This window comes from Stegostoma tigrinum, unplaced genomic scaffold, assembly GCF_030684315.1.
Source record: "Stegostoma tigrinum isolate sSteTig4 unplaced genomic scaffold, sSteTig4.hap1 scaffold_86, whole genome shotgun sequence".
NCBI lineage: Eukaryota > Metazoa > Chordata > Chondrichthyes > Orectolobiformes > Stegostomatidae > Stegostoma > Stegostoma tigrinum.
Window position 1 is genome coordinate 943,591 of NW_026728811.1, and position 27,910 is coordinate 971,500.

The following is a 27,910-nucleotide window of genomic DNA, read 5'->3' on the forward strand; positions in this document are numbered from 1 at the left end:
TTCCTGATTGTATCATGAAATTCTAATGCAAAATGGTTTGTATCTGCAAATGCACAATTGTGGGATCTTGCTGAGCTGGTGTTGAAACTCATTACCAGAATGGCTGAACACAGCTTCAGATTGCGAGGCTGGGTGACGTGAACTCAGATGTCAATCCACTTTCCCAGTCTGTCTGTGTGTCTGACCCTCGTCTGGTACTGCTCTGGTAGAAAGCACTCTCCCTGCATCTGGTGACACCCACATCTACATGACTGCCCAGAACTCCCCTCATCAAAGCATTCATTTGGACTTTTTTTTTTCTGTGTTACTTTGAAGTAGAGTTTTGTGAGTTACACGATTTAGTTTCTAATGGGAGAGATTGAAAACGTGAGTTTAAAGTTTTGGAAAACATCTGTAGCTTTCGTTGTGAACAAGATTATTGACTTGCTTGCTGACCTAGATTGCTTTTTTTTCAGATGTTTCACGACCAAACTATTTTATATTATCAGTGGAGCCTCCGATGAAGTGATGTCCTTCAACTCCGCTCGGAATTTACACTGCCATGTCCATTATGGTGAGTAGTATCATTTCCGGTTTTGATCTGTATGTGTTTGTAAATGTTTGTTTTGATACGTTTATTGGTTGAGGTATGGGTGGAGAACCATGCCTCTAGGAATTTACGTGTATGTCTATATTTGGCTAGGGCTACTAAATTTACATTGCCCCAGTTACCTTGATGGCCATGATTGTCCGAATGTACAGATGTTAAGAAGAGTCGGTCATGCTGTTTTGCTGCTTGCTGATGTTCATATATTCCGATGGCTAGTTTCATTCCTGTCCGGCTTATGCAATGTTTTATGGCAGTGGTTGCATGGTATTACATATCAGAACTGACAGAAAGCCTCCTAAGACCACTAGGAATCGCGGTGGCTGACAAGCCCACAGCCAAACTACGACAAACACTTACAAGGATGAAAGACCCCATTTCCACAACATGCAGAACAAAGGTGGTTTACGAAATACCATACAATTGCCACAAACATTACATCGGACATTCAGGAACATAAACAAGCCAGCTCGGCGAGCAAGTCAACAACCTCAAAAACATAAGTGTTGAGCATGACCCATGCAGTACACTTTCGTGGATCCTGTTGTTTTCTCCAAACTGTCCATTAATGGCATTGTGTAACCATGGTGTCTGGGTGCTGAGTTGCTTTGCTTGGTAAAGTTAGCCACCACATGAATTTTAATAGTGTATACATTAAGACCAATGCTAGGTGACAGTATTCCTGAACAGCCTGTAACTGTGCAAATACCCATCCGATGGTATCTCACCGACTGACTCACAGGTTAGTGCACTGGGCTCTGAGATGATTCCATTCAGTGAGGCTGCTCTGTTCACCAGTCCCCGCAGTACACCCTCCCTGTGAAGCCCTCCAACTGCTGAACGTCTCCCCTCGCTCTCACCTTCTCTAGTACATACAACCTGGCCTTCATATGTTACATTCTGCAGTCCTTAAAGACTTCATTCCTTGTTATCTCTGCAAACTTCTGTGTAATCACCTCAAGTGCTACAACTTAGTATCTTTGTAACATCTTCCAGCATCTGCAGCCCTCTGAATTTCCATAACCACCTCCGAAACATCAGTCCACATCTCTGGGTAACTGATGGGAATGCTGCAAACCTGCCTACACAGCCCTCACTTACACTTTCAGCTCTACAACCCTGAGTGTCTCTGACTCCTCCAGTCCTTGCCATTCTCCCTGAGTCTGTGAACTGATCCAGCCTCATCAAACCTCCCTACCTCAGTCAAGGCCAGCAGCTTCAACTACCACCCCTATCTGTGTATTTTCCAGTGCCAACAATCCTCCCTATCTCAGTAAATTCTTTTTCACGACCGATGACCCTGCACATCTACATCACATTTCTTGTACCTCCGACCCACCTAACACTAACTACCTTCAGTATCTCAGATCTCCCCAACACTGTAACGTCCTCCAGCCTCCACAACCTACCCCCTCTATGAAAGCTTCTCTTATGCCTACAGTACTCCCCATATATGTAAACAAACCTTCCTTGAGTATTCTCCCTATCTCTTGTCCCTGCATCCTTCCCTTTCTGGATTCCGTCCAAGCCCTAAAGCCATCTCTGTACGCAGTACTTCCTGCAGGCCTCTGTAATTTACTTTCCTCTCTCTCCTATGTTCTCCATCTCATACTGCCCACTCCTATGCCTTTAATATCATCCAAATGCCACAACTCTCCTTCAATGTGCTACATTCTCGATTTTTCTTGAGTGCTTGTCTGCACACCACTCACCATCACTGAATAACTTTTCTGTCAATAACATTCTCCACCAAAAGTGCAACAGTCCTTAATACTGTAAGATTCTGCAGTCCGTGAAAATCTGTCTATCTCTGCAACCTCCTCTGAAGGTCTCTCCACATTTGCAAAAAGGCAGATGGAAGATAGTACAAAGTGAAGTGAGCAGATAACGTTGAGTTTCACTTTGATATAATTAAGAGATGAGAGTTTGCAGGGAAGAAAACCATTTTGCCCGCTGTGCCTGCTCCATCATTGAATATGATCGTTGCTGCTCTGATAATCTTCATCACTACTTTCATGCCTTTTCAATATAACACTGATTCCCTCACTGAATAAAAACTTGATTCCCTCAGCAGTTAATCCAGCTTCAACAGCCCTCTCCAGTGAGGAAATAACAGTTTCTCTACCCTCCAATTGGAGAATTTCCTCCTCACTCCCTTGAATGAGTGAGTCTTTCACTGTGATGTTTATGCTCTCCATTTCTAGATTCTCACACAAGGGGACCAAACATCTTTGCACTAACCCTGTAAAAACCTTATAGAGTCTTCAATGTATTAATAGATTTACCTTTTATTCTAAATTCTGATGAGTTCAAGTTCAATCTTTTCCATGTCTTCTCATGAAAATATCTCCATAAAGAGGATCAACCTTCTGATTCTTCTCTGGACTGCCGACAGGGCAATAATATTTGTTCCCTCTCGATAGGTTCCCCACCTGTTCACAGTATTCTCGGTGTGGGCCAAGTACTGCATTCTGGAGTTGTTGCAAAACTTCCCTATTTTCATTCTCTATTCCATTTGAAATGCCAGCATTCCATTTACCTTCTCTATAACCTGCTGAACATGCATACAACCATTTGAGTTTTATGCACAAGAATCCCAAGTTGCAATCAATCTGAAACCAAGAGGTAACAGTAGCAATCAGGAAAGGGCTGGAATGTGTGATAAATGATAAGCTGGGAATGATAACTGCACACTTGGAAATCAATGGGTGAAGCATAGTTCAAAGAATTGTAAATTTTCAGTTTGGAATAAGGCCATTCAGGCCATTCAGTCTTCTCTGCCATTTGAATGTGGCTAACATCTATCTCAACACCGTTCCCTTGCATTGATCCCCTTATTCATCAAGAAGCTACCTATCTCTTTCTTCAATTAATTCAGTGATTTCGCTTCCACAGACCTCTGTAGCAATGCCCAGATTCACCACCATCTGGCTGAAGAAATTCCTCCACCTCTCTGTTCTAAAGGGTTGTGCCTTCACACGGAGGCTCTGCCCCAGTCTCTCCTACAAATTGAAACATCTTCTCCACTTCTACTCTCTCCTTACCCCTCTGTATTCTGTCCGTTTGAATGAAGTCCTGCCCCCTCCATTGAAACCTCATCAAATACAGACCCAGAGCTCTTAACTGTTGCTCATTTGACAACCACCTCATCCATAGCACCTTTCTTGTAAACAGTTTCTGTACTCCCTCCAAGACAAGCACAACTTTGCTTGAGTCTGGGTCCCAAAACTGCTCAGTGTTCCATAGACTATCTGTCCTGAGCTTTTTAGAGCCTCATCTGTACATTTCAGCTCTTGTATATTTACCCACTTGAAATAAATGCTAACATTTCCCGTGCCTTTTTGACTTAAACTGAACCTCCACGTGAACTTGTACAGTATAGTGAACCAGGATTCCAAGACACCTGTATTTCAGATCTTTCGCCATTTAGAAAATAGTCTGCACCTCTATTCTTCCTACCAATGTTCATGACCTCATAACTTTCCACGTTGTATTCCATCTGCCACTTTGTTTCTCATTCTCATAGCCTTTCCGTCTACAGCCTTCCCTTTTCCTCAGCACTGTCTGTCTCTCCACCTCTTCTCGCAGATGATACAAAATTAGCAACAATGCCATCACTTTCATCGTTCAGACTGCTAATATGTACGTGTACACTTGCGGTCCCAACATTGACTGCTGCAGAACTCCACTCATCACTGACTGCCATCCTTGAAAAGGCCCCTTTAACCCACTCTCTGTTTCAGCCAATCCACTATCCGTGCCAAGCGTGTTGTTATGAAAGGCACATTTTGATGGATGAACCCTGTTGGATTTTTCAAGTGTCTGACTAGAAGTAGAATAGATAGAAGAAGAGGAAATGTCCCTTTGAATTTTCAGAGATCTTTGAATTACTTGCCACTGAAGAGGTGGATGAACAAAATTGGCATATGTGGGATTGGAGGGAATGCACTGACATGGTTTGTGAATTGGGTTTGTGAATTCTTTATCAGACAGAAAACTGGTAATAAATGGATTTGTGCTTGACACTCAACAACTCACGAACTGAATCAATGAATTTGGTGGATGAACAAAATTTGATGTTTCTGTGGATTTAGAGATAGCAAGAACAGCATATGCTGGAAGTCAGAGTCAATACAGTGTGGAGTTGGAGGAACACAGCAGATCAGGCAGCGTCAGAGGATAAGGAAGGGTCTCAACCCGAAACATCAACTTTCCTGCTCCTCTGATACTGCCTGACCTGCTGTGTTCCTCCAGCTACACATTGTATCGAATGTAATGCCTCCATTCACGTGATGACAAAACGAGATGGCAAGGTGATTTGTATGAGGAAGCAATAGCGACATGAACAATCTGAGAGTTTCTCTATTTTTAAAATGATTTAACAAATTATTTATGGAATAGGACATCATTGGCTAGGCCATCATTTACTTTCCATCGCTCAGGTGCCTTTGTGATCTACCGCAGTCCTTTCTGTGTAGGGACAGGCACAGTAATGGTAAGATGGAGTGTGGCTTGGAGGGGTCCTTGGGAATACTGGTGACCCCGTACACCTGTAGCTCCTGTTCTTCCTGGTTTGTGAAGTACTGTGGAAAGAGACTTGCTGAGTGACCTCAGTGCTGCTTGTAGATTTTTTTTTTCATTCGTTCATTCATGGGATGTGGGCATTGCTGTCTGAGCCAGCATTTATTGTCAATTTTGATTTGCCTTGAACCACTACACCAGCCGTTGGAAATGTTGTTACCTGTGTGGCCTCCACCAGTTGCTACAACACTTCTTATGTCTGTGACTGTATCCAAAGGCATCTTCATGGCTAATACCCTTCAAGCCAAGCAGTGTCCTGGTAACCCATTTTGATACCCTGTCCAACACATGTACATCCTTCTGCTGGCAAATGTGTCTGAGCTAAATTTGTATACATCTGCAACGTGACTCTTTTCTTTGTACTTGGTGCTGTGATTGATGTACTCATGCATATAAAATGCATTTTTGACAGAAATATCCAGTTGTGTTGTCACTTTGGGGAACAATGGACCTGTACACTTGGATTGCTTTGCTTATTGACGTTATGAAGATTTCTTCCATTTCCTGCATCGTTCTCTTCTGCATTCAGTCTTCCAAGATCCATTATCTTGCACTTGTCCAGATGAAATCACATCTGCCTTTTCACCATCCAAGTTTTCAGCCTATTTCTGTCCTCCTTTATCCTTTGGTAATTGTTCCCATGATCCATCAACCACAATCTTTGAGCCATCCAGAAAATTACTGATCAGGCTTTCTACAATCTCCTCCAAATCATTTATATATTTTACAAAGAATATCTATCCCAGCACCAATCTCTACAACACACAGACCTCCAGTCACAAAACCACTGTTCCAGCATAATATGACCAAGTCAGTTCTGTGTCCATCCTAACAGCTCATCGCAGGTCCACTTGGCTTCACGTTCTGTGTTAGCCTGCGATGAGGAACCTTATCAAAAGTCTTGTGAATATCCATATGGACACCACCCAGCCTCATGGCCTCATAAGTCATCTTCGTCCCTTAATTAAAATGTTCAATCAAGCCTGTGAGACATGACTTACCCCACACCCAGCCACATTGCCTATCATTAATAAGTCTACATCACTTTTTTTTCCAAAAACACAAATAAATTCTATCCCAAAGAACCTTCTCCAATAATTTCCCAACTCCTGACCTAAATTTCACAGGTCAGTAATTTCCTGGATTATCCTCATTGCCCTTCAAGGAACAACATTGACTTTTCTCCAATACTCTAGTACCTATCCTGTTATTAAAGAGGACACAAAGATTTTGTATAAGGCCCCAGCAACATATTCCTTCAGATTCTGGGATTAATCCCATCAGGTACTGAGTCTTTTCTACTGTAATGCTTTTTAGAACATTCAGTACCACCATTTTTGTTAAATATTGAAATGCTGTTGAATATCAAGATACCCCATTTCTGGACTGACCATCCACCATACCCTTCTTTGTCAATATCATTGCAAGTATTCGTCAAGGATTGCACTCACTTCATGTACCTCCATGCATAAATTCCCTTCTTTGTCCTTGAGTGGAAGTAACCTTTCCCTCGTTCCTCTCTTATTCCTTCATATTCTGCAAAATGGCTTGGGATTTTCCTTTATTCTAGGTCTAGCAAAGATATTTCATGGACCCTTTGGCCCTCCCCAGGTCCTCCTGTTTTCTTTATATATTTGATCACTCCGTCTGACTTCAGTTTCTGAAATCTTATGTATGCCTCATTTTCCTTTCTGACTAAGCTCATGATTTATCTTGTGGCCCAAAGTTCCCAAATCTTGCCATTCTTACGACTGTGTGTCAATGACCAGCTTTCATGTTCCTGAATCCTTATCTGCTTGCAACATTGAAAAGAGTCTGATCGATTTCTCACATGATTCTCTCAGGTTGGTCATTATATCCCATGTTGTTGCGGCCTCTTTACATTTCAATCTATACATGGTTCACATTGCGTGTCTTTTTTTCTTATCTTTACTTTTATTTTCATTCTCTATATTGAAAAAATACGTCAAGCGTCACCTTGATGTTTCTTGCCAATATGATTTCACACACGCTGTTTGCTTTCTAATTTCTTATTGGATTGCACCACTCCATATTCCACATTCCTCTCAGCTTTTTGTAGGTTTTAGTTACGACTCTCTGACATAATGTTTCTTTTTCTGTCTGCAAGTCTCCTGGACTTTGAGGGAGCTCTGGATTTAGGAGCTTGCCCCTTTTTACTTTGTGAGAATTGTATTTTCTTGGAACTGCGTTAATCTCCTCCGTGAACACCTGCCACTGCGCTGTTTCTGATTGATCTGCTTGTTGCTGCTTCCAGTTCACATTTACTAAATCTTGGCTCAGTAAAATTGGACTTACTCAAGTTAAAAATCGAGCTCTTTGTCCGTCTTTGTTCTTTTTTTTTTCAATAAATTATATTGCACTGCACTGAATTATGATCACTGTTAACAAAATGTCTCCCTTTTCCGTCCAGATATCAGTGGTAATGTATGTGGAAAGTGCTGTCTAAGGAGGGTAATGGTACTCACCCCTGCTGGTGGGTTTTGGAGACGGCGGGTCCGAATGACTGCTGATCGGGATGAATCAAGTGGGCTGCTTGATAGTTGATTCTGTCAAACTTGGCAGAGTACTGTTGGAGCTGCACTCCTTCAGATTATTGGGATGAATTCCATTACATGCCTGACTTGAGTCTTGTGGATTGTGGATAGGCATTGGGATGTTTTTTAATTTTTTTGTGGGATGTGAGCTGTGCTGGCTGGCCACTAATTGTTGTCCTTCCCGAGTTGCATTTGAGAAGGTGGTGGTGAGCTGACTTCGCTAATTGCTGTAGTCCACCTGATGTTTGTTGAACCACAACGCCATTAAGGAGTGAAACCCAGGTTTGTGACCCAGTGACACTGAAGCAACGGTGATATATTACCATGTCAGCATAATAAGTGACGTGGAGGGCAATGTGAAAGTGATGGTGCATCCTGTAGATATTACACACACTGCCGCTATTGAGCGTCAGTTGTGGAGGGAGTGGATCCTTGGAGATGTTGTGACTGTAAAACTGGCTGTTTTTTTCCTGCGTGGTGTCAAACCTGAGTATTGATGCACTCTTCTAAGAAAGTGTGGAATATTCCAACACACTCCTGACTTGTGCCTTGTAGATGGTGAACTAGCTTATCGGATTGAGAAAGTGAGTTACTTGTTGCAGTATTCCTAGCCTCTGACTTGCTTTTGGAGCCATTGTGTTTACCTGTTGAGTCCAGTTGTGTTTCTTATCAATAGGAACTTCTGAAATGATGATAGTGGGGCATTTAGTCATGGTGACAACATTGAATTCATGGAGCTATGGTTAGATTGGCTCTTATTGGTGAAGGTCACGGCCTGGATTTCATGAGGCACAAATGTTACTTGTCACTTCTCAACACAAGCCTGAATATTGTCTGCGTCTTGTCGCATTTGGACACGGACTGCTTCAGTGTCTGAGGAGTCGTGAATGGTGCTGAACATTGTGTAAGTCTTGGTGAATATGGCTACCTCTGACTTTAACGGTGGAGGCAAGCTTGTTGATGAAACAGCTGAAGATGGTTGTGCTGAGGACACTACCCTGAGGAACTCCTGCAGAGATGTCTGGGAGCGGAGATGATTCATCTCCAGCAACCATTATAATCTTCTGATGTTTCATATATTACTCCAACTACCAAAGATTTTGCACACAGTACTCATTGATTCCAGTTTTGCTTGGGCTCCTTGATGCTACACACAGTCGAATGCAGATTTGATGCCTTAGACTGCCACTCTCACCTCACCTCTGGAATTCGGCTGTTCTGTCCATGTTGAACCAAATCTTCCATGAGGTCAGGAGCTGTGTGACCCCGGTGGGACCCAAAATGTGTGCCACTGAGCAGACTATTGGTGAGAGAGGAGAAAATTTATAAGCAGCTGGGTTCCTAGATTCTGATCTGCTGTTGTAATCAGTGCAGCAAAACGTGCAGGAAGCTGCAAAGGGAATTGGGGCCCTTCTACATGAACAACAAAGCTAGCACATAGGTGCAGCAAATAATCTGGAATAGAAATTGAATACTGGCCCATATTTCAATGAAAAGAGAAACAGCAAAGTAGTCAGGGTAATGACAATTGTTGACGATGAGATTCCCCATGTTCATGATAGTCATTGTCTGATATTTGTGTGGTCCAAATGTTGTGTGCCACAAATGGTCCAGATTTTATTGTATTGGGACATGGACTGCTTCAGTGATGAGTTGAAAATGCTGCTGAACATTGTGCTGTCATCAGCACACTTTCGCACTCCTGATCTCACGATGGAGGGAAGCTCATTGAAGCAGGTGAACAAGTTTTGCCATAGGAAGCTCCCCGATGAACTCCTGCAGCGAATTCCTGAAGCTGAAAAAAACTGACTTCCAAAAACTATAATCATCTTCCTGAAGGCCAGCTAAGTCTTAGAACAATTGAGAGTTGCCCCCTGATTCCCATAAGAGCATACGAGCTAGGCACACTGGTAGGATGTTCTGTTTCTCAAGCCTGCTCTGCCATTGAAATACAAAAGGAGCTGCACAATAGCCAAGCTGAAGATGACAAATGGCAAGGCGTATTCACACCACACAAATGTCAGGCATTGACCATCAGCAATAAGTGTCATTCTCACCACTGTCCCTTAGTATTCCATAGTGTTAGCATCATTGAATGCCCCGCTATCAACATCGTGTTGGGTAACCATTGACCAGAAATTCAGGTGGACTCGCCACATACACACAGTGGCTACAGGAGCAGGTTAGAAGCTGGGAATACTACAACTAATAACTGACCGTTGACTCCCCAAATCCTGAGGGGGCGATCCCGAGGATCTTGGCCGATTACCAACAAAGCGCAAGTCAGGAGTGTGAAGGAATACGTCCCACTGATCTGGGCAGGTGCAACTCCAACAACACTCAATCCGCTCAACATCATCCAGGACAAAGCAGCTACAAAATCTGGCACCACATCCACAAGCATTCATTCCATCCGTCACTGATGCTCAGTAGAAGCAGTACGTATCATCTGCAAAAAAGGTTGCAAAAATTCACCAGAGGTACTCGCCACATTCCAAACTATGACCACTTCCATCTAGGACAAGTTCAGCAGATACATGCTAACATCTCGGCCTGCAAGATTTTCTCAAAGCCACTCGCCATCCTGACTAGGAAATATATCACCGTTCCCTCATGGTCACTGGGTCAAAATTCTGAAATTTGTTCCCTGAGTACATTAGGGCTCAGTTCTTTGCTGGTGGACTGCAGCAGTTCAATAAGGCAGCTCACCATGACTTTCTCAAGGGCAATCAGTGTCAGGCATTAAATGCTAGTCAGCCAATAGCTCCCACTTCATATGAATGAAAAAAAAACAGATCAGTAGGGTTATTGCTGATCCAATTATTCCTCCCATCCCCTTTCCTCCTCTGTCTCTGTAGCCCTTGATACCCCTAGTGCTCAAGAGCCTATCTCATCTTTAATATGCACAAAGACTCTCTCTGTCATGGTGATCCATAAGTTCTCAGTTCTCTGAGAAAAAGAATTCCTCCCTATTTCACTCCCTTTGTGTTGCAGCTTTTTACATTTGTCCCCGTTTAAGTACTGTCGTGTTGTTGCCTCCAAAATGAACAACTGCACATTTTCCCACATTATGACTCCAGTTTTGCTAGGGATCCTTGATCCCACATTTGGTCGGATGTGGCCACTAAATGAACAGCAGTTACTCTCTACTTTGCTTCCAATATTCAACTTTTTTTTTCATGCTTACACCAAGGCTGGAATGACATCAGGAACTGTGACAGCCTGCAGGATCCAAACTGAGCGCTGTCTGATAGCCCTATTTCTGACCCCTTCAATCATTTTATTCCTTACAAATTTCTAATTGGACAACTTTCCACCATGCCAAATAGATGACAACACTGTAACTATGCTGGAATAGATTGACTGGGGCTGCAGAATATTTTGGAGGACATTAATTCAATTGTATTGCCAGGCTGTTGTCAGCGTTCTTTGCATTTTTCAGTGCTGCAACCCATTTCTCAAAATCAAAATCAAACAGTGAGTGGTAAGGGAATGGAACGCTTTGACTGCAACGGTAGTAGATTCGCCAACTTTAGGTACATTTAAGTCATCATTGGATAAGCATATGGACGTACATGGAATAGTGTAGGTTAGATGGGCTTGAGATCGGTATGACAGGTCGGCACAACATCGAAGGGTCTGTACTGTGCTGTAATGTTCTATGTTCTATGTTCAATTAATTAAATTTGCTGAATGATCTCTGAAGGAGCCTGAGATGAACCATCCCATCAGAAATTCTGGCTGAGGGTTGTTGTAAATGCTGCAATCTAATTGTTTTCGTTATTGGGTTGCTTTTTTTTTTCAATGAGAATGGAGATATTTGTGGTCCCTCTGCCTTCAATGAGTTGTGGTTAGTTGTCCTCTGTCACTCATAACTAGATGTTGAAAGGCTGCTTGGCTTGTCTGGCCCTGTCTATCTGCCGCTGCTTAGGTTTGATCCTGATTCAAGTTCATAATGTTCCCATGCATGAACTGCATTTGTCCTTCTGTGGGACGTGCATCATATCTTGTAAATGGTCCATGCTGCAGTTTCTGTGCACCAATGGTGGAGGGAATCTACAAGATGCAATGCATGCATTTATCAAGGCTCTTCATAAAAAAAAGTACATTCCAGTCACAGGATAACTAACAGCAAGAAGGGCAAGTGCAATTAATGCATGGGAACATTAAGAACTTGAATCGGCTATCAGACCAAAGTCAGAACAGATTCCAGAGCTAAGGAAGCCAAGCGATGGATGTAATACCACTAAGTGGTCTGCTTTGTAGTGGGTGGTGTGAATCAGCTTGAGTATTGTTGGGGATGCACCTATCCAGGCCAGTGGAGAGTGTTCCATCACACTCTTGACTTGTAGATATCAGACAGGATTGAAGGAATCAGAAGTTAATCTATTTACTGCACCATCCTTGTCCGACAAGAGGTTGTTAGTGGGTGCTTTAGTGGTGGCAATGCTGTTGAATGTTAAGGGGCCACAGTGTCTCTTGTTGGAAATGGATATTGCTGGCACTTTTGTGATGCCAATGTTACTTGTCAGTTGTCACTTGTCATCCCAAGCATGGCTGTTGTTCAAGTCTTGCTACATTTGAATCTGGACTGATCTGAGGTCTGAAGAGCTTGAGAATTGCAGTTGACTCATGATTGCATCGCACATCTGGCCTTATGAAGGGGAGAGCTCACAGGCTATTCTTTTTGCATGTACCTGCTGCCTTTGTCCATCTAGGTGGGCTTGGAAGGTGTTCTCTCATAAGCCTTGGTCAATTTCTGCAGTGTACTTTGTAGATGCTATATGTTACTACTCTGAATCACAACTGTTGGAGGGGGATGAATGTTTGTGGAAGTGATAGTCATCAAATAGTCATTGTCCACTACCTTTTACAACTAAATGTGTGGGTCTGCAGCGTTTAGATCTGATCCATTGGTTGTGCGATCACCCAGCACTGGTTTCAGGTTATCTGGAGAATATTCCAACACACATTTGGCTTCCAAAAGCCTGCCCACTATCTGTAAGACTGGAATCAGAAGGTGAGTTACGGTGTGTTGGACTCCTAGCCTCTGAGTTGCTGTTGAAGACATATTTATTTTTAAGATTCATCCAATGCAGTTGCCGGCCAATGGTGATTCCGGCAGGATGATGATAAATGTCCTGTTGGGGATGTAGTGATGGTAATTCCTTTGAATATTAAAATAGTGGTTTGGTTATTAAATATTCTATTTGTTTGGCATTTGTATAGCCCCACTGTTATTTCTCACTTGTCAGAACAAACCTTGGATATTTTCCAGGTTTTGTTGTATTTGAACCTGGACTGTTTCAGTATCTGTGGACCAATATAATCAGTGAACATTCCCATATCTGACCTTTGAGGGAAGAAAGGTCACTGAAGCAGCGGAAGTTGTTTGAGTTTCGGAGACTACCTCTCCTGAGGAAAAGCTGCAGTGATGTCTTCGATTTTAAGTAACTGATACGACCAACAACAACCTTTTTTTGCTGGCGATTTACTCCAAGCAGCAAGAAATTTCTGCCCAGATTCTGATTAACATTAATTTTAATTGGGTTTCTATTGTCACAGTCTGTCAAATGGTGCCTTGATATTAAGAATAATTACTCTCACTTCCCCTCTGGAGTTAATCTATTTTGAACCAAGCTTGGAATGAGATCAGGAGCTGAGTGACCCTGATGGAACACTGACTGAATGTCACGAAGCAGGCTATTGCTGATAGAGCACATTATTGCTGGACCCCCCCCCCACCCCACACACACACACACACACACACACACACACACACACACACACACACACACACACACACACACACACACACTCTCACTCTCTCTCACTCTCTCACACACACACTGACACACACACTGACACACACACTGACACACACTGACACACACACTGACACACACACACACTCAGACACTCACACACTCAGACTCACACTCTCTCACACTCTCTCACACTCTCTCACACTCTCTCACACACACACTGACACACACACTGACACACACACACACTCAGACACTCAGACACTCAGACACTCAGACACTCAGACACTCAGACACTCAGACACACACACTCACACACTCACACACTCACACACTCAGACACTCAGACACTCAGACACACACACTCACACACTCAGACACACACACACACACACACTCAGACACACACACACTCAGACACACACACACACACACACCACCCCCAGATTTACATGGTAAACTCTCTACTGGTATGTCAGTGATTGGCTGCAATGAAATTGCCCTGACTCTGCGTCCAGGACATTTTTAGCCATTTAACCACATTGTTGGTAGATGTCAGTGTTCTTACTGGACTGGAACAGCTTGGCAAAGGATCGGGCAAATTCTAGATTCAGATATTACCAGGGCCCACAACCATTGCAGTTTTCAGTGTCTCCAACCATTTCTTGATATAGCATGGAGTGAATCAATGCGTCTGAAAATTGTAATCTGTGATGCTGGGGACCACTGCAGGAATTCGAAATGTTATATCTGCTTGGTATTTCTGGCTTAAGATTTTTACAGATGCTTCAGCTTTATTTTTTGCCCAGAAGTGCTGGACTCCCCCAGAATTGAGGATTCAATTGTAGGAGATCAGCCGCCTCCTTCAATGGTTTCCTTCATTATCCACTACCTTTTACAACTAAATGTGCGGGTCTGCAGAGTTTAGATCTGATCCATTGGTTGTGAGATCACCCACCACTGTCCATCACTTGCTGCTCATGCTTTTGGCATTTCACGTTGTTCTGCTTGGTAGCTGAAGACGGTAAGAGCTTCTTCCAAGTTGTCACCTCATGTCCAGGTCTGGCTGCTGCTGCCCCTGGCGTATCCTTCTGCACTCTTCATTGACCAGGGTGGGTTCCTGGCTTGTTGGTAACTGTAGAATGGGAAATGTGCCGGGCCACGAGGTTGCAGACTGTGAGTCGTGTAGAGTATGATTCTGCTACTGCTGATGGTTCACTGCTCCTCATGGATGCCTTGTCATTAGTTCTTGGATCTGTTTGAATTCTCTCCCGTTCAGCACATAGGTTGCTACATAACATGGTAGAGGGGTAGAAAATGTGAAAATGTCACTTCCTCCCACAAGGAGACTATGCAGTGGCCACTCTTATTGATGTGTGAAATGAAGAGGTGCATCTGCTGCAGCCAGATTTGTGACAATGCATTTAGGTATATGTTTCCCATTTAGTGATTTTTCTCATAAGCTACTGCAGGACTGTCAAGCAGCTGCAATATCCGGCATGAATACTGAGCACTAAAGTGACGAGATACCAAGAAGCTGCCCCCTCTTTCTGGCTCAGTTGGACAGGAATTAGCGGAGAGAGTGGTGATTTTTGCCTAAAACATAATCCTGCTTTACAGTAAATATCTAGCTGTTGCTTGATTCGTCCATGTGAATTATAATGCAGATAACGCTTACATTTTTTTTACAGCAATGTGTTAATATCACTTGAAGTCTTACAAGTTTCTAAAATAAACCAAATGCATTGTTTTTCAATTAAAAACAACTGAAGTGAGAATAATTAAATTATCAGAGTACACTTAATTATTGCAGAATTTTTTGACTCGTAAACAGCTGAATCATGTTCAGATCAATGAACACATCATCTTGCAGTCAGCAAATCTGTTAAAAATAAACTTAAAACAAAACCCTGAATTCAGCTGCAGTGCTACCAGGGCTCACCACTACCTCCAAAACACTGGCCATCTCCCAAATCTGTCCAGAGAGTTTTGAAACTGGACTTGGACTGATATTCACACAGTCCCTCTTAACAGGGAAGTGCATGGAGCAGAGTAGCCAATGAACGAGGACCGGGCACATTGCTCGTCCAAATGCAGCTCAACGTTTGTAAAAAATGACCTGCCAACAATCATGTCTCATAAGTTTATCTCTGTTGATGACTTCTGGTGTGCCAACTAATCTCTGCAATTGTGCACCTTGGACCCAATCGTGAATGAAGATGTTATAAAAGGTGAAGCACACCTGCAGCACGTGTTTCCTGACATTGAATCCTTCATTAACAATATCCAGCACTCGTTACTCCACATGTCACTGTCCACACAGAATTGTCCAGTGACAATGATGGTCAGAATATTCCCAACCCAACATTCTTGTGTGTGACTGGAGATAGAAATTTCTCTGGAAAATTTCTCAGCACATCTAACTGTTAACAGCCAAATCACATTACTGAACACCGACATCCTTCGGTAGTACCCACTTTCCAATTGTCCAAAAAGCACACACCTACCCATGTCTTCAGTTCAATTTTATGATTACAATATAAATATGATGAGAACTGAGCACAGATCACAGTAAAGGACTTTGAAATTATAACGCTTGTTGCCATACCCAAGATCAAATGATTATTAAGTGCAAGGACATTGAAAATATACAATTATTTTTCCCGTGTTCTAATATATGCGCTCATATTTACACACAATTATTTTCATGGTAACAGTGTCATGGTGTCGGATCAAACTTTGACGAGGAAACCTCCTGCTGAATCCCCTCTCCTAGCTGGTGGATCAGCCTTTGTATTATCCAGTCCCTTCAGCTGTTTGTTTGTATCACAGAAAATGAATGGATTAAGGTGAAGACCTGGTCTAATGCTAGAAATCCGTGGAGGAGTCTGAAGGAGATCACCCCATCGACACTTTTGTCTGAACATTGTTGTGAGTATTTCAGCCTCATGTTTTCGATTGTTCTGAGGAAGGGCCACTGGAGCCAAAACGTTCACGCTGTTTTTTTGTTCTCCACAGGTGCTGCCAGACCTGCTGAGCTTTTCCAGCAACTTCTGTTTTTATTATATTTTCTGCTGTTGTGTAGGGCTCTTCCATCATTGAAGGTGATATTTGTGGAGCGTCCTCCTCCAGTGAGTTCTTTGATTGTCCAACACCATTCAGGACTGGATGTCGCATCATTAGAAAGATTATGTGTGATTCGTTGGCTCTGGGTTCACTAATATCTGTCCATCATTTGCTGCTTGTTCTGTTTGCTGAGGAAGTGGTCTTCACCTCATTTTATAGATGGGTTTGCTGCTGCTATTGACAGGATTTCCTGTGTTGTTTGCTGAACAAGGGTTTATCCCTGGCTTGGCCATCATAATAAAAAGTGGGATATGCTGGGCAATGGTCTTCGAAATCATGCTGGAGTAAAATTCTGCTGTTGTTGGTGACCCAAATCTCCTCTTGCAGCCCAGCGTTGAGTTGCCAAATTTACTTGAAATCTCACCTATTTAGTACGGCATTAGTGTCAAACATTTGATGAACGGTATTCCCAATGTAAAAGTGGGACTTCATCTTTTGAAATAGTGTGTGCAGTAGCCACTGTTACTGATACAGTCATGGATCCGCGTACCCGCATCTGGCAGATTGGTGACGATGAGTTCCAGTACATTTCTCCCTCTTAGTCGGTCCCTCCCCATCAGTAGCTGCCTCAGCTGAGCAGCTATGTTCTTTCAAACCCAAACATTTCCATGAGCATTGCTGCTGCCGATTCTCTCTTGTTGGTGATTTTGAAATGAACCACCCTGTATACATTCTTCATATTTCCCACTCTCCCATTGTTTCCTCCAAGTTTTGCTCATTGTGGAGGAACACTGATCCACCAGTTCAGGAAGATGATTCACCCAGAAATTTCTGTGTCAAAGTGTGATCTGACACCATGAGGCTTTGTTATGTCACATTGTTGCTTGACTGGCCTGTAGGATGGCTCTCCCAGTTTTGTCACTAGTTCCCAGACACTAGCAAGGACAACTTTGCACCATCTACAAGGCTTCTCATTTTTGCATCTGTCAACTGAGGGGGCTGCAGGTCCTCTGCTGCCCTGTATGACACTGACTCCATGGCTCTTGGGATTAAACCCTCCAAGGTCTCACTCCTTCAGTTACTCCCAGTTCCTTGTCAGTGGCACAGATTTCTAAAATTTGTTCCCTTGAATGTGTAATTCTGTGTTTTTAAACTGTCCAGCTGTGCCTCTAACTTTCCTTGCCAACACTGCTAACTACTACATCCATCTCCTTCTACATCCCTTCTTATCTCTCTAGCCTTCTCCTGTCCCACTCGCCCTACCTATCTCTGTGACCTTTTCCAGCCCCTTCGCCCTCTCCGTCTCTCTAACGTCCTCAGCCCCATTCACCCTTCCTATCTCTTTGGCCTTTTCCAGCTCCACTCATTCTCCCAATCTCTCTAACCTCCCAGCACCATTCAGCTTACTAATCTATTTAATCTCTGCCAGACCCATTCACTGTCCTCATTTCTGTAAGCTGCCGGACCCATTCGCCTTTCCTATGTCTTCCACCTCCACCTGTCCCACTCGTCCTCCTATCTCTCTAACCTAACCAGCCCTATTCACGGTCTCCATCTCTATAACCTCCCAGCCCCATTCACCCTTCCCATCTCTCTAATCTCCTAAAGTCCCATTCGCCCTCCCTGTCTCTCTAAACACCTCCAGTGCCACTTACTCTCCCTAGCTCTCTAACCTCCCAGCCCCATTCAGCTTCCTGATTTCTTGAAGCTCCGCCAGCTCCATTCACACTCTCCATCTCTTTCGCCTCCTCCAGCCCTCCCTATCTCTCTAACTTAGAGCTGACACACGTCTCCTGTTATACTGTGAATGAATGAAGAAAACAATCTCTGTAACCTGTTCCAGCATGCAAAGGCCTCGCTATCTCTGTACTGTTTCTCGCCCCACAATCTCATTACTGTAACTTCCGGAGCCCATAAAACCTTGAATTTCCTCCAGATTTCATTCCTTCTTTTCTCTGTAACATCATCCATCAGTTACACTACTCCCAAATTTGGCATCACCTCCTTCCCCATCCCATCCTTCTCTCAGTAAACTCCTTCAGCATCTACTCCATCTCTCCTGCAGCCACTTCAGCTCTCCCTATTTCTATGATTTTCTCCAGCACCTACGCTACTCTCCATCCCTGTAGCCTCCCACAGCTCTGATAACCTCTCTATCTCTGTCACCTTCTCCAGCACCTACACCCTTCCATATACTTGCAATTTGCTCATGCATGTACATGCATCTCTTATCCTTGTAACCTCCTCTGTCCCCCGAAAACTTCCTCATGTTGAGTGGCATGGTAGATCATTGGTTAGCATTGCTGCCTCACAGTGCCCAGGACCTAGGCTCAATTCTAGCCTCAGGAGAATGTCTGTGTGGAATTTGTACATTATCCCTGTGTTTGTGTGGGTTTCTGCTGGGCGCTCTGGTTTTCTCCCACAGTCCAAAGATTTGCATGTTAGGTTGACTGGCTATGGGAATTGCAGGGATGGGGTAGGGGAGGTGTGTCGACGTGGACTTACCAGGCCACTGTAGGGATACTGTACTGTTATCTGTTGTATGTGAACAGCAGAAGACCTATAAATCCCTCAGTCCCATTTCAGAGACAAAGGAGGAAACCGTTCAGTACCTCGAGCCTGATTTGGTGGAACAATAGAGACGCTTCAGCCCATTGAACATTTACACAGGAGCAGTTAGATCCCTTTAGACCTCAAATGTCTTCCACAGCAACAGGAGGAGGATATTCAGATTTTGAGCCTCTGACTTAGTTTCAGGTGCTAGTGTCTGTGACCCTGGGAACATGAAGAGGGCATTCAATCAATCAAGTTTGTAAAACAGGAAAATAATGAGGCCGTTTGGCCAGACAAGCCTCTTACACAGCAAGCAGAGTAGAACTTTTAACCTTTCGTGTCTGTTACACAGGATTGGAAATTAATCCAGAGGCTACAGAAAGGGAGGAGCTAAGAATATTCATCTTCATTAGGGAATGAAATTCAATAAGAAACTACTGAGATTGAAGACAATTTTTAGAATCTATGTCTAAGCAATTTAAAATAAGGACATTTGAAAATCAAACTGCAATCCATCAGCGTCAGCAAGGGCTTTTGTTTTGAAATATGAATTATCTTTGAGTAATTTTCTCGAGCTCTTTCAACATGTGACCAGCAAGCTGGATCGCAGGAATTGTGTGGGTATATGCAAGATAAGATCAACTGGTGCAGGTGTAATTTATTAGCTTGGATAGAGGATTGGCTAACCAGCAAAATGCAGAGACATGTGTCAAAAAAGTTGCACATGCATTTATTTTCAGATGACACTAAAATAGCTAGGAAAGTAAGTTGTGAGGAAGAAATAAGAAAATTACAAATGGATATGGGTAGCTTAGGTTAAGGGGATAACATTTTCCAGATAAAATTTAAGGTAGATAGGTATGAGCTTATCCATTTTCGTCAGAGGAGTAGAAAGGGAACATATTGTATGGAAGAACTTCAGAGTGCTTTTGTGCAGAGGATCTGAATGCCCTCCTCCATGATTTGTAGAAAGCTAGCATGAAAATACAGCAGGAAATAAGCAAGGCAAATGGAATTCCCAAATTTATTCCAAAAGGAAAATAGCGTAAGAGTAGGGAAGTGGCTGCATTCATGCAAGACATTACTGAGACTGCAACAGGAGCAATATGAACAGCTTTGGCAATGAGAGATGTAGTAACATTGCAATCAGTTCAGAAGAGGTTCACCAGTTGATTTTTGAGATAAGTGGTTTATTTACGAAGAGAGATGGAGCATTTTAGTCTTATACTCTTTGGAATTTAGAAGAATGAGAGAAGACCTTATTGAAGAATGTAAGATGTAAAAGGGGACTGATAATGTAGACGTAGAGAGTATATTTCTTCATGTGAAACTATCCAGAAAAACAAGTCATCTGTAGCAGAGTTAATATGGAATGAGTACAAATTGACTCTGTCAAATTGTTATGAATCTTTGGAATTCACTCCCCGATGGTTCGGGGATGCTGGGACAGTAAGTAAATGAAGGTTCTGGAGAAGTAGCAGGAATGTGGAGACAAGATGAGAGCAGATTCGAGCTGCTGAATTACTTCTTGTTGTTATGTGTTTGTTTATTTTTTTCTGCAGCATTCAGCAAATCAAATGTGCTACACAGGTATAACAAGGTGTTGAGCTGGGTGAACACAGCAGGCCAAGCATTATCAGAGGAGCAGGAAGGCTGATGTTTCAGGCCTCGACCCTTCTTCAGAAAAAAGGTTCTTTCTGAAGAAGGGCCTTGGCCTGAAACATCAGCCTACCTGCTGCTCTGATGCTGTTTGGCCTGCTGTGTTCATCCAGCTCTACACATTGTTATCCCAGATTCTCCAGCATTGGCAGTTCCTACAATCTCTTTGCTGCGCTGGAACTGGGGAAGGATTGGTTATTAACCAGGAAACAGACAGTCTTTATCAATGTGACCAAACATAAACCTGTGCAGTCACACAGTAATCATTGCTGGTCCCCAGCGCTTGTAATGTTTACCAGTAATTTGGATGAGTGAAAAAAAATGCACTCCAACTAAAATTTGTGATGACACTAAGATAGGCAGGAAATTAAATTATGGAGGGGAGCTGGAAATTCTGTAATTGGACAAAGACAGGTTCAGTCAGTCGTCAACAAATTGGTGGATGGAATACAACGTGGATAAATGTGAACCTGTCAAATTTTAATGAAGAAGAAAGGCAGGATATGACATAAGATGAGGCTGATTACAGGATTGAGTGATACCGCAAGTACTGGAGCATATTGACCCTTTCAGACATTAGGAATGTTGCTCCATCTCCTTGATGCTCTGCTCCCTGTTGTTGCCAGTGGCCCCATTGCTCTCAGTAAATACTTGATAATTTAATGTGGTTGGTTTGTAATGATGTTTGGTGATGTGGAGTGTAGTTTGAAACTTCAGCGATTGGTCTTTATTTGAAATGCCATTCTTTCTTTCTATGTGGAGACATGAAGAAAATAGGGATGGCTAACTACTTCTGTATGCAGAAACTGTGGCTGCTGCCAGGACGGGGGGCATTCACCACCATGATGTACTGTGCATGGTCACACTGCTACATTTAATTGAATGAGAGGTCCTCCAGTTCCTCTGCCTCTGCGCATTGACAGGGGGACATTGCAGAGCCACGTAGATGAGAAAAAAGAAAAGGAAAAGAAACAGTTTGAATTCCAATTAAAAGCAGAGGAAATAAAAGGTGAGAGGGTTTATTTTCAGAATTAAGAGAGAAAGAGAAGAAATGGAGAAAGAGCGAAACACAAAACAGAAAGAGGGACAGTTTGAACTTCAGAAGTTGGCATTAGAGATGAAAGTCAACTTAAAACGACGGAGGTGAAAGGTAAAGGTCGGCTTCGTAAGCAAGATAGTGATGACAAACAAAACCATCATAACCAAAGGCCTGATGGGAATTTGTTTAAATAAGTTCAAGTGTTGCCTTAACTTTGAAGAGAAAGATGCAAAAGTATTTTTCACTTCATTTCAGAAAGTGGCTAAATACATGGAAAAGCCAGTGACTATGTGGGTATTGTTGATCCAAACAAAGTTGGCAGGTAGAACTGGTGAGGTATTTGCATCACTATGGGTGTGAGGGGGGCTCCTGGTTTGTGAATTTTTGGTAGTCCGTAGAAGCGTGGTGTGTTGGATCCATCTGGTTTCATTTTTTGGAAGTCTCTCTTGTTTAATTATCCAGACTTTTGAAGTTTTTTGAGTAAGGCTGTGATTCGGTTCTCTAGTTATGGCGTCGGGTCTATCGCCACCTGTTGGCAAGTGTCGGTATCTGCAAGCAGTGCGTTCGCTTTCTCAAGCCCTCAGACCCATAGTGTCGCTACCTGGAACACCAACCTACAGATTAGCCAAGGAACTACACCAAAGACTAAAACACCTAGTAGAAGACTCCCACCACTCCATTCGCTCCACCCAAGAATTCCCGAACACCATCAATAACACAAAGATAGTAGAGGATGAAATAATGGTCTCCTTTGACGTAACAGCCCTGTTCACATCCATCAACATCAACCTGGCTAAAGAAACACTGACGACACTATTAGAAGAACCGAAGACACATACACCAGACACCACCAGCCTCATCAGCAAGGACAACATCATCAAGCTAGTGGACCTATGCCTCACCACCCACTTCACTTTCACTAATAAAACCTACAGACAAACCAACGGTACACCCACGGGATCTCCGATATCAGGGTTCTTAGCAGAGGCAGTAATGCAGAGACTCGAACAAACAGCTCTGCCAACCATCCAACCCAAACTTTGGGTCCGCTATGTTGATGACACCTTTGTCATCAATAAACAAAACAAATTAGAGGAAACCTTCAAGACCATCAATAATACCCTTTACTGGCATAACATTCACAAAAGAGGAGGAAAACAACAACAATCTGCCATTCCTAGATGTCACAGTAGAGCGAACAGTCAATGGGGAACTTCAAACCAGCGTCTACAGGAAAACAACACATACGGACCAAATACTGAACTACAGGAGCAACCATCCCAACACCCACAAACGAAGCTGCATTAGAACATTATTCCAACGAGCCACCACACACTGCAGCACAGAGGAACTACGAAGAGCAGAAGAAAATACAGCGTATTCAAAAAGAATGTGTACTCAGCAACAAACCCAAACAAACAGACAAAACGGGCCCAGAAACCATAACCACGCTCCCCTACATCAAAAACATTTCCGAAATGACTGCCAGACTACTCGGACCTCTTGGCATCAGCTTCCATCGTGAATATGAATCTGACCAATCCTAGTTTCATTTGTGATGTGTCCTAGCTGGCAACTAGGCAACATCAAAAATGTGATGTCGTCTCTTCTCTGTGTTTGTAGTTCCTCAGGCCTCTGATTGTTTCGGTGATGAAAACAGTAAAATGGGCAACAAGTCCCGAGAATAGTGTAGACCTCCAATTGTACAGTACCTCCTCAGATCTTTGCTTGGGGACTTTGCACATCACGTTGGTGCCAGTTTCTGCTTCTCAACTGGTCAGTCACTGAAACGGCTGGAGCTCGAGATCACCCACATACACTGTATCTGCAGGTTCAGCTCAAACAATTATAGCAACGACGTATCTACCTCTCACCCACCAGACCTTTATTATGAGATTGCATTTACACAGCACCATCAATGCTTCACCTCGGTTCCACTCGGCTGTGATACCGTACTGTCCAATCAGAGTGGTGTGTCCCTTTTGATCTTTTGATTTTACATTTTGTATCTGACACCTATCTCACTACCCCGGATGAAGGAGTGATGCTCTGAAAGCTTGTGGTTTCAAATAAACCTGTTGGACTATAACCTGGTGTCACGTAATTTCTGACCTTGCCTGCACCAGTCCAACCCCGTCCCCAGCGGGTGATTTTGCACAGTTTGCTGACGTCTGTTTCCCTGAATCAACGGATCAACATCAGAATGTACATTGAAAAGATACTAGCTCGGGGCCATGCGGATGCATTGCTTTGGGTCAAGTTCTCCAATTTAACCCACGCAAAATTCATGACAAGATTGAATTCAACATACACCCATCAGGACCCTCTCTTCCCCTGCTCCACACAGAGTGAGACAGAGACAAGCAGCGGGATTTGACCCCTCTTCGTAATTCCCCGCTGCCTGTAGAAAGCGGCCACTGCAGCTTCGATCAGCGGCTTCCTGCTCGTCCTGGGACACAATTTACAGAAACTCATTTCTAGTGAACGGTTTTTCTCCTGTGAAAGAGTTGAAAAAGCTTTTGTTAAATTTGACAATGGCTGCAGCAGATTTTCCCTGTCTTTGGAACCTTTCTGCCCAAATGCCTATCTCCAAATTAGAAGCAACAAGATTTTTTGATGAGAACAACAATATATAAAAAAACTCTGCTCACATTTAATGAAAGGGAGGGAAAAACACAACTTGTTCGGATAATGAGGGAGCAGCACTGTAAGGCGAATGTAATAACTGCCACACCGCAGAAAAACAGTGGGCCACTGACCCTACTTTTTACACTGCCTTGGTCTATTATGCACAGACTATCCATTCATCTATTACATTGCAGTACCTCATGCATGAGACCCTCTTTCAGATGACACCTGTGCTTGCAGTGTTGAGTCTGTATTTTGTTGATTCAACGAGAGGCTGTAAGTTCATTTCTTTCTGGGACCTGTGAGAATTTTCACCATCTGCTGCATCCAACATCCAAAGGAGCTCTTTAAACTTTGTTTAAAATTATTTCTGATGCAACAGTATTAACTCCACCAGCCAGAAATGCGTTTGAAATACTGTATTCTTGTTTGTCCTTCCAGGTGTTTGAGAAAGGTATTTCGGATGCAGTTGATGTGAGGAATGTTCCAGTTAAGCAGGAAGAATGAGATGGAGCAGTATAAATTGCAGCGTAATGAGGAAACAATGGGGCAGTAATATGGACAGGGAGGTGACCGAATAATTTTCTTCTTTGGTGTAAACAGAGTCTGATTTTAAATCTGAATTTGAACAATATAAGTCAGATGAGTGAAATCCTTGCTTTCTGGTGGTTGGTCTCTCCTGAGGTGTCACTTTCGGGGGAACGTATCTGATTGCTCCCATTTGTGGGTGAAAATGAGGTTCAGTTCCCCGAGGGGGACAAGAACACAGTTTTACCATCTCAAACTTCAGTCCCATTTATTGAGACTTTTGAGATTGAAATGTCACAGGGAAAGTATTATTGAGATGAACACTTGAAACGCCACAGCATACAAGGCTACAGACCAAGTGCTGGAAACTGGGATTGAGGGGCTGTGATTCAAACATTTTGGAAGAGAAAAGAAGTAAAAACTGCATCATTAAGAAACAATGCACATACTTCTGAAGTCATTCCTGTGGCCTAGTGGTTTGGATTTGACACTTTCACCACCGCAGGCCGGGTGTGATACCCAGTTAGGGAATCAGGATTGTTGTTCCTGACATGGAAAATAGCAGAGGTAAAACAGCGCTGACGGGAATCCTTTCAATAGTTTGAATCATTTACCGTCCCTGAGAACATGAAAGTCAATGTCGCAGACTCTTAAGGATGGGAACGGTGCCTGACCTCTCTCTGTTCTGTCAGACAGGTCACCCTTCATTCTCCTCTGATTCCACTTCCCAAAGAGATTCTAAAGATTCTTGAAGCTGAGACTGGGCAAGTTATTTAGTTTCCTTGTCATTCCCAATAGCTGCAATGATTGGGTCAGTGGATTTGGGAAAATAAAAGTTGCTCATGGGCAGCTTGTGGGACAATTTCAGGTGCCCTTTACTCCCACGAGGCTGGGACATTGATGACAATCACTGATTGGAGTCAGAAAGGATTCGCATTTGTGCAGAAATTCAAAAGTCAAACGCCCAAAACAGCGGTCAGGAGGTGTAATGAGCTTTTACATTGAGACTGAGCTCGGTAGGAGTCAAACCTACAATCTCCTGGTCCGTAATCACGTGCATAATCCATTGTGCCACTGACCCACTGCATGCATGCCCCTTACACACTGCTGTTATGGTGTTAACATGGATACGAGTAGCAGCAGTAACATTCATCACGTGAACAGCCAGTAAAGATAATCACCGTGACAGCTTCAGTTCCACGGCCCCCAACTTTGTGATGCGACGCGTTTCACGGGCAAAGAAAACACCTTTGCCCTCAGGGAGTTGCTCTTTACCCTATCCAGTCCGCTGGCCCATTCAATGAAATCAGTAATGTTCTATTAAATGTCAACTCCACTTTCCTGCTTTTCCTCCACAACATGAGGAAAACTCAAGCTTAATTGCAACATCGTATATTCCCGTTATCTTTTGGGAGGTTACTTTACTTAAATGACCTGTATGTGTTTACAGGAAATTGAATAATATTAAACGAGCGAAAAAGCCCTTCCTGCAATTTAACCCAGTGTGGAGTCAACCATATGAGAAAGTTCAGAGCGAGAACATTACCCCCATTTCTTCGTGCGCAGATATTTCTCTTTGTGAGTTGAATATTTACGGCATTTTTCTTCAGAATTGAGATATTTTCATGGACAGATATTCCCTGAGTTCACAAATATCTGTGCTGATGAAAAATATTTTGCTTCAGGTTAAAATTGTTTTCCCAAATCCTGACATCACAATAATCCTTGTTCTATGCCTCAAAAAGTTGTTCCGGGTGAGGTTAGAGCTCAGGCTCAGCAATTTACGCGCCTTCATACCAACACAGAGAGACCATGCGCTCAACAATTGTGTTTTTCATTCCTTGTGACACGTGCTACAGAAATGCAGCAAAATATAAAACATTTTTACGTGAAAATATTCTACAAGGTGATACTTTTCTTTCTTCAAACCCTCGCTATTTCATGTATCTGTGCTTGATGTATCAGAATTCAAACTCAGCTCTTGGAGATTTCTCTCATTTGCACAAACACCAACCCTCCTTTACTTTGTTTGTTTCACTTCACCAAGGCGCTGTGTAATCTAACACTCATTTTTACATTGACACTGTTCAGTCAGTCCTGCTACGGTCACGGTCGCTTAGTGAACATGATCCAGATTTATCAACGAAACCTTGAAACCTGTCGATCCACTTAGATACTGTGGTTGTGAGACCAAACATCATGTAGCAGCTTTTTCCTGACATGTGCCAGTGACTATTACAATATCAGACTCAGGAAAAGGACACAGTATAGCATTGATAAAAAGAAACTTCAATGGAAAGACAATTTTCTGTGGTTTTGTCATTTATGTGGAAGAGATGTAGAAAGTATCTAAAGTTCAGATTGGAATGATGGCAAAATAGGTCACGTAAGAATATGCGACAAATTGTTGCGTATCTGTAGAAAACTTAGAATTGCTGATTCAATGTTGACCTCAAACTTAAAACACATTCTGCTTAAATATAAAGTATCATCATTAAAAGACAAATGGATTTTTTTCTGTCATTGCTAGAGGAATGGAGTTTAAAAACAGGGAGGCTATGCTGCAGCTATGTAGGGTCCTGTTGAGGCCAGACCTGGAGTACTGTTTGCAGCTTTGGTCTCCTTACCTGAGAAGAGATATACTAGCGCTGGAGGGGCAGTAGAGGGGCTTCATGCGGTTGATTGCAGAGTTGAGAGGCTTGGATTATGAGGAGAGACTGAATAGACTGAGATTTTATTCATTGAAATTCAGAAGATTGGGGGGAGATCTTGTAGAAACATATGAGATTATGAAGGGAATAGATAAGCTGGAGTTAGGGGAGTTGTTTCCACAAACAGGGGAAACTAGGACTAGGGGGCATAGCCTCAAAAGAAAGAGAAGTAGATAGAGGTCAGGAGGAACTTCTTTACTCAAAGGGTTGTGAATCTGTGGAATTCTCTGCCCAGTGAA

At 42.9% G+C, this 27,910-nt stretch overlaps 1 protein-coding gene across 1 annotated transcript; it reads left to right on the top strand.

Moving 5' to 3' along the window:
- The first annotated feature begins 513 nt into the window (after positions 1–513).
- LOC132209322 (uncharacterized) lies at positions 514–27,546 on the top strand. The gene is made up of 3 exons (XM_059644452.1): positions 514–553; positions 16,320–16,418; positions 22,310–27,546. The coding sequence occupies exon 3, from the start codon at positions 22,312–22,314 to the stop codon at positions 23,110–23,112; it is 801 nt and encodes a 266-aa protein (XP_059500435.1). The 5' UTR covers positions 514–553; positions 16,320–16,418; positions 22,310–22,311; the 3' UTR covers positions 23,113–27,546.
- The last annotated feature ends 364 nt before the right edge of the window (positions 27,547–27,910 follow it).

What these genes read in the sequence shown, in the direction of transcription:
- LOC132209322 (XM_059644452.1), top strand. Translation starts at nt 22,312, where the DNA reads ATGGCGTCGGGTCTATCGCCACCTGTTGGCAAGTGTCGGTATCTGCAA.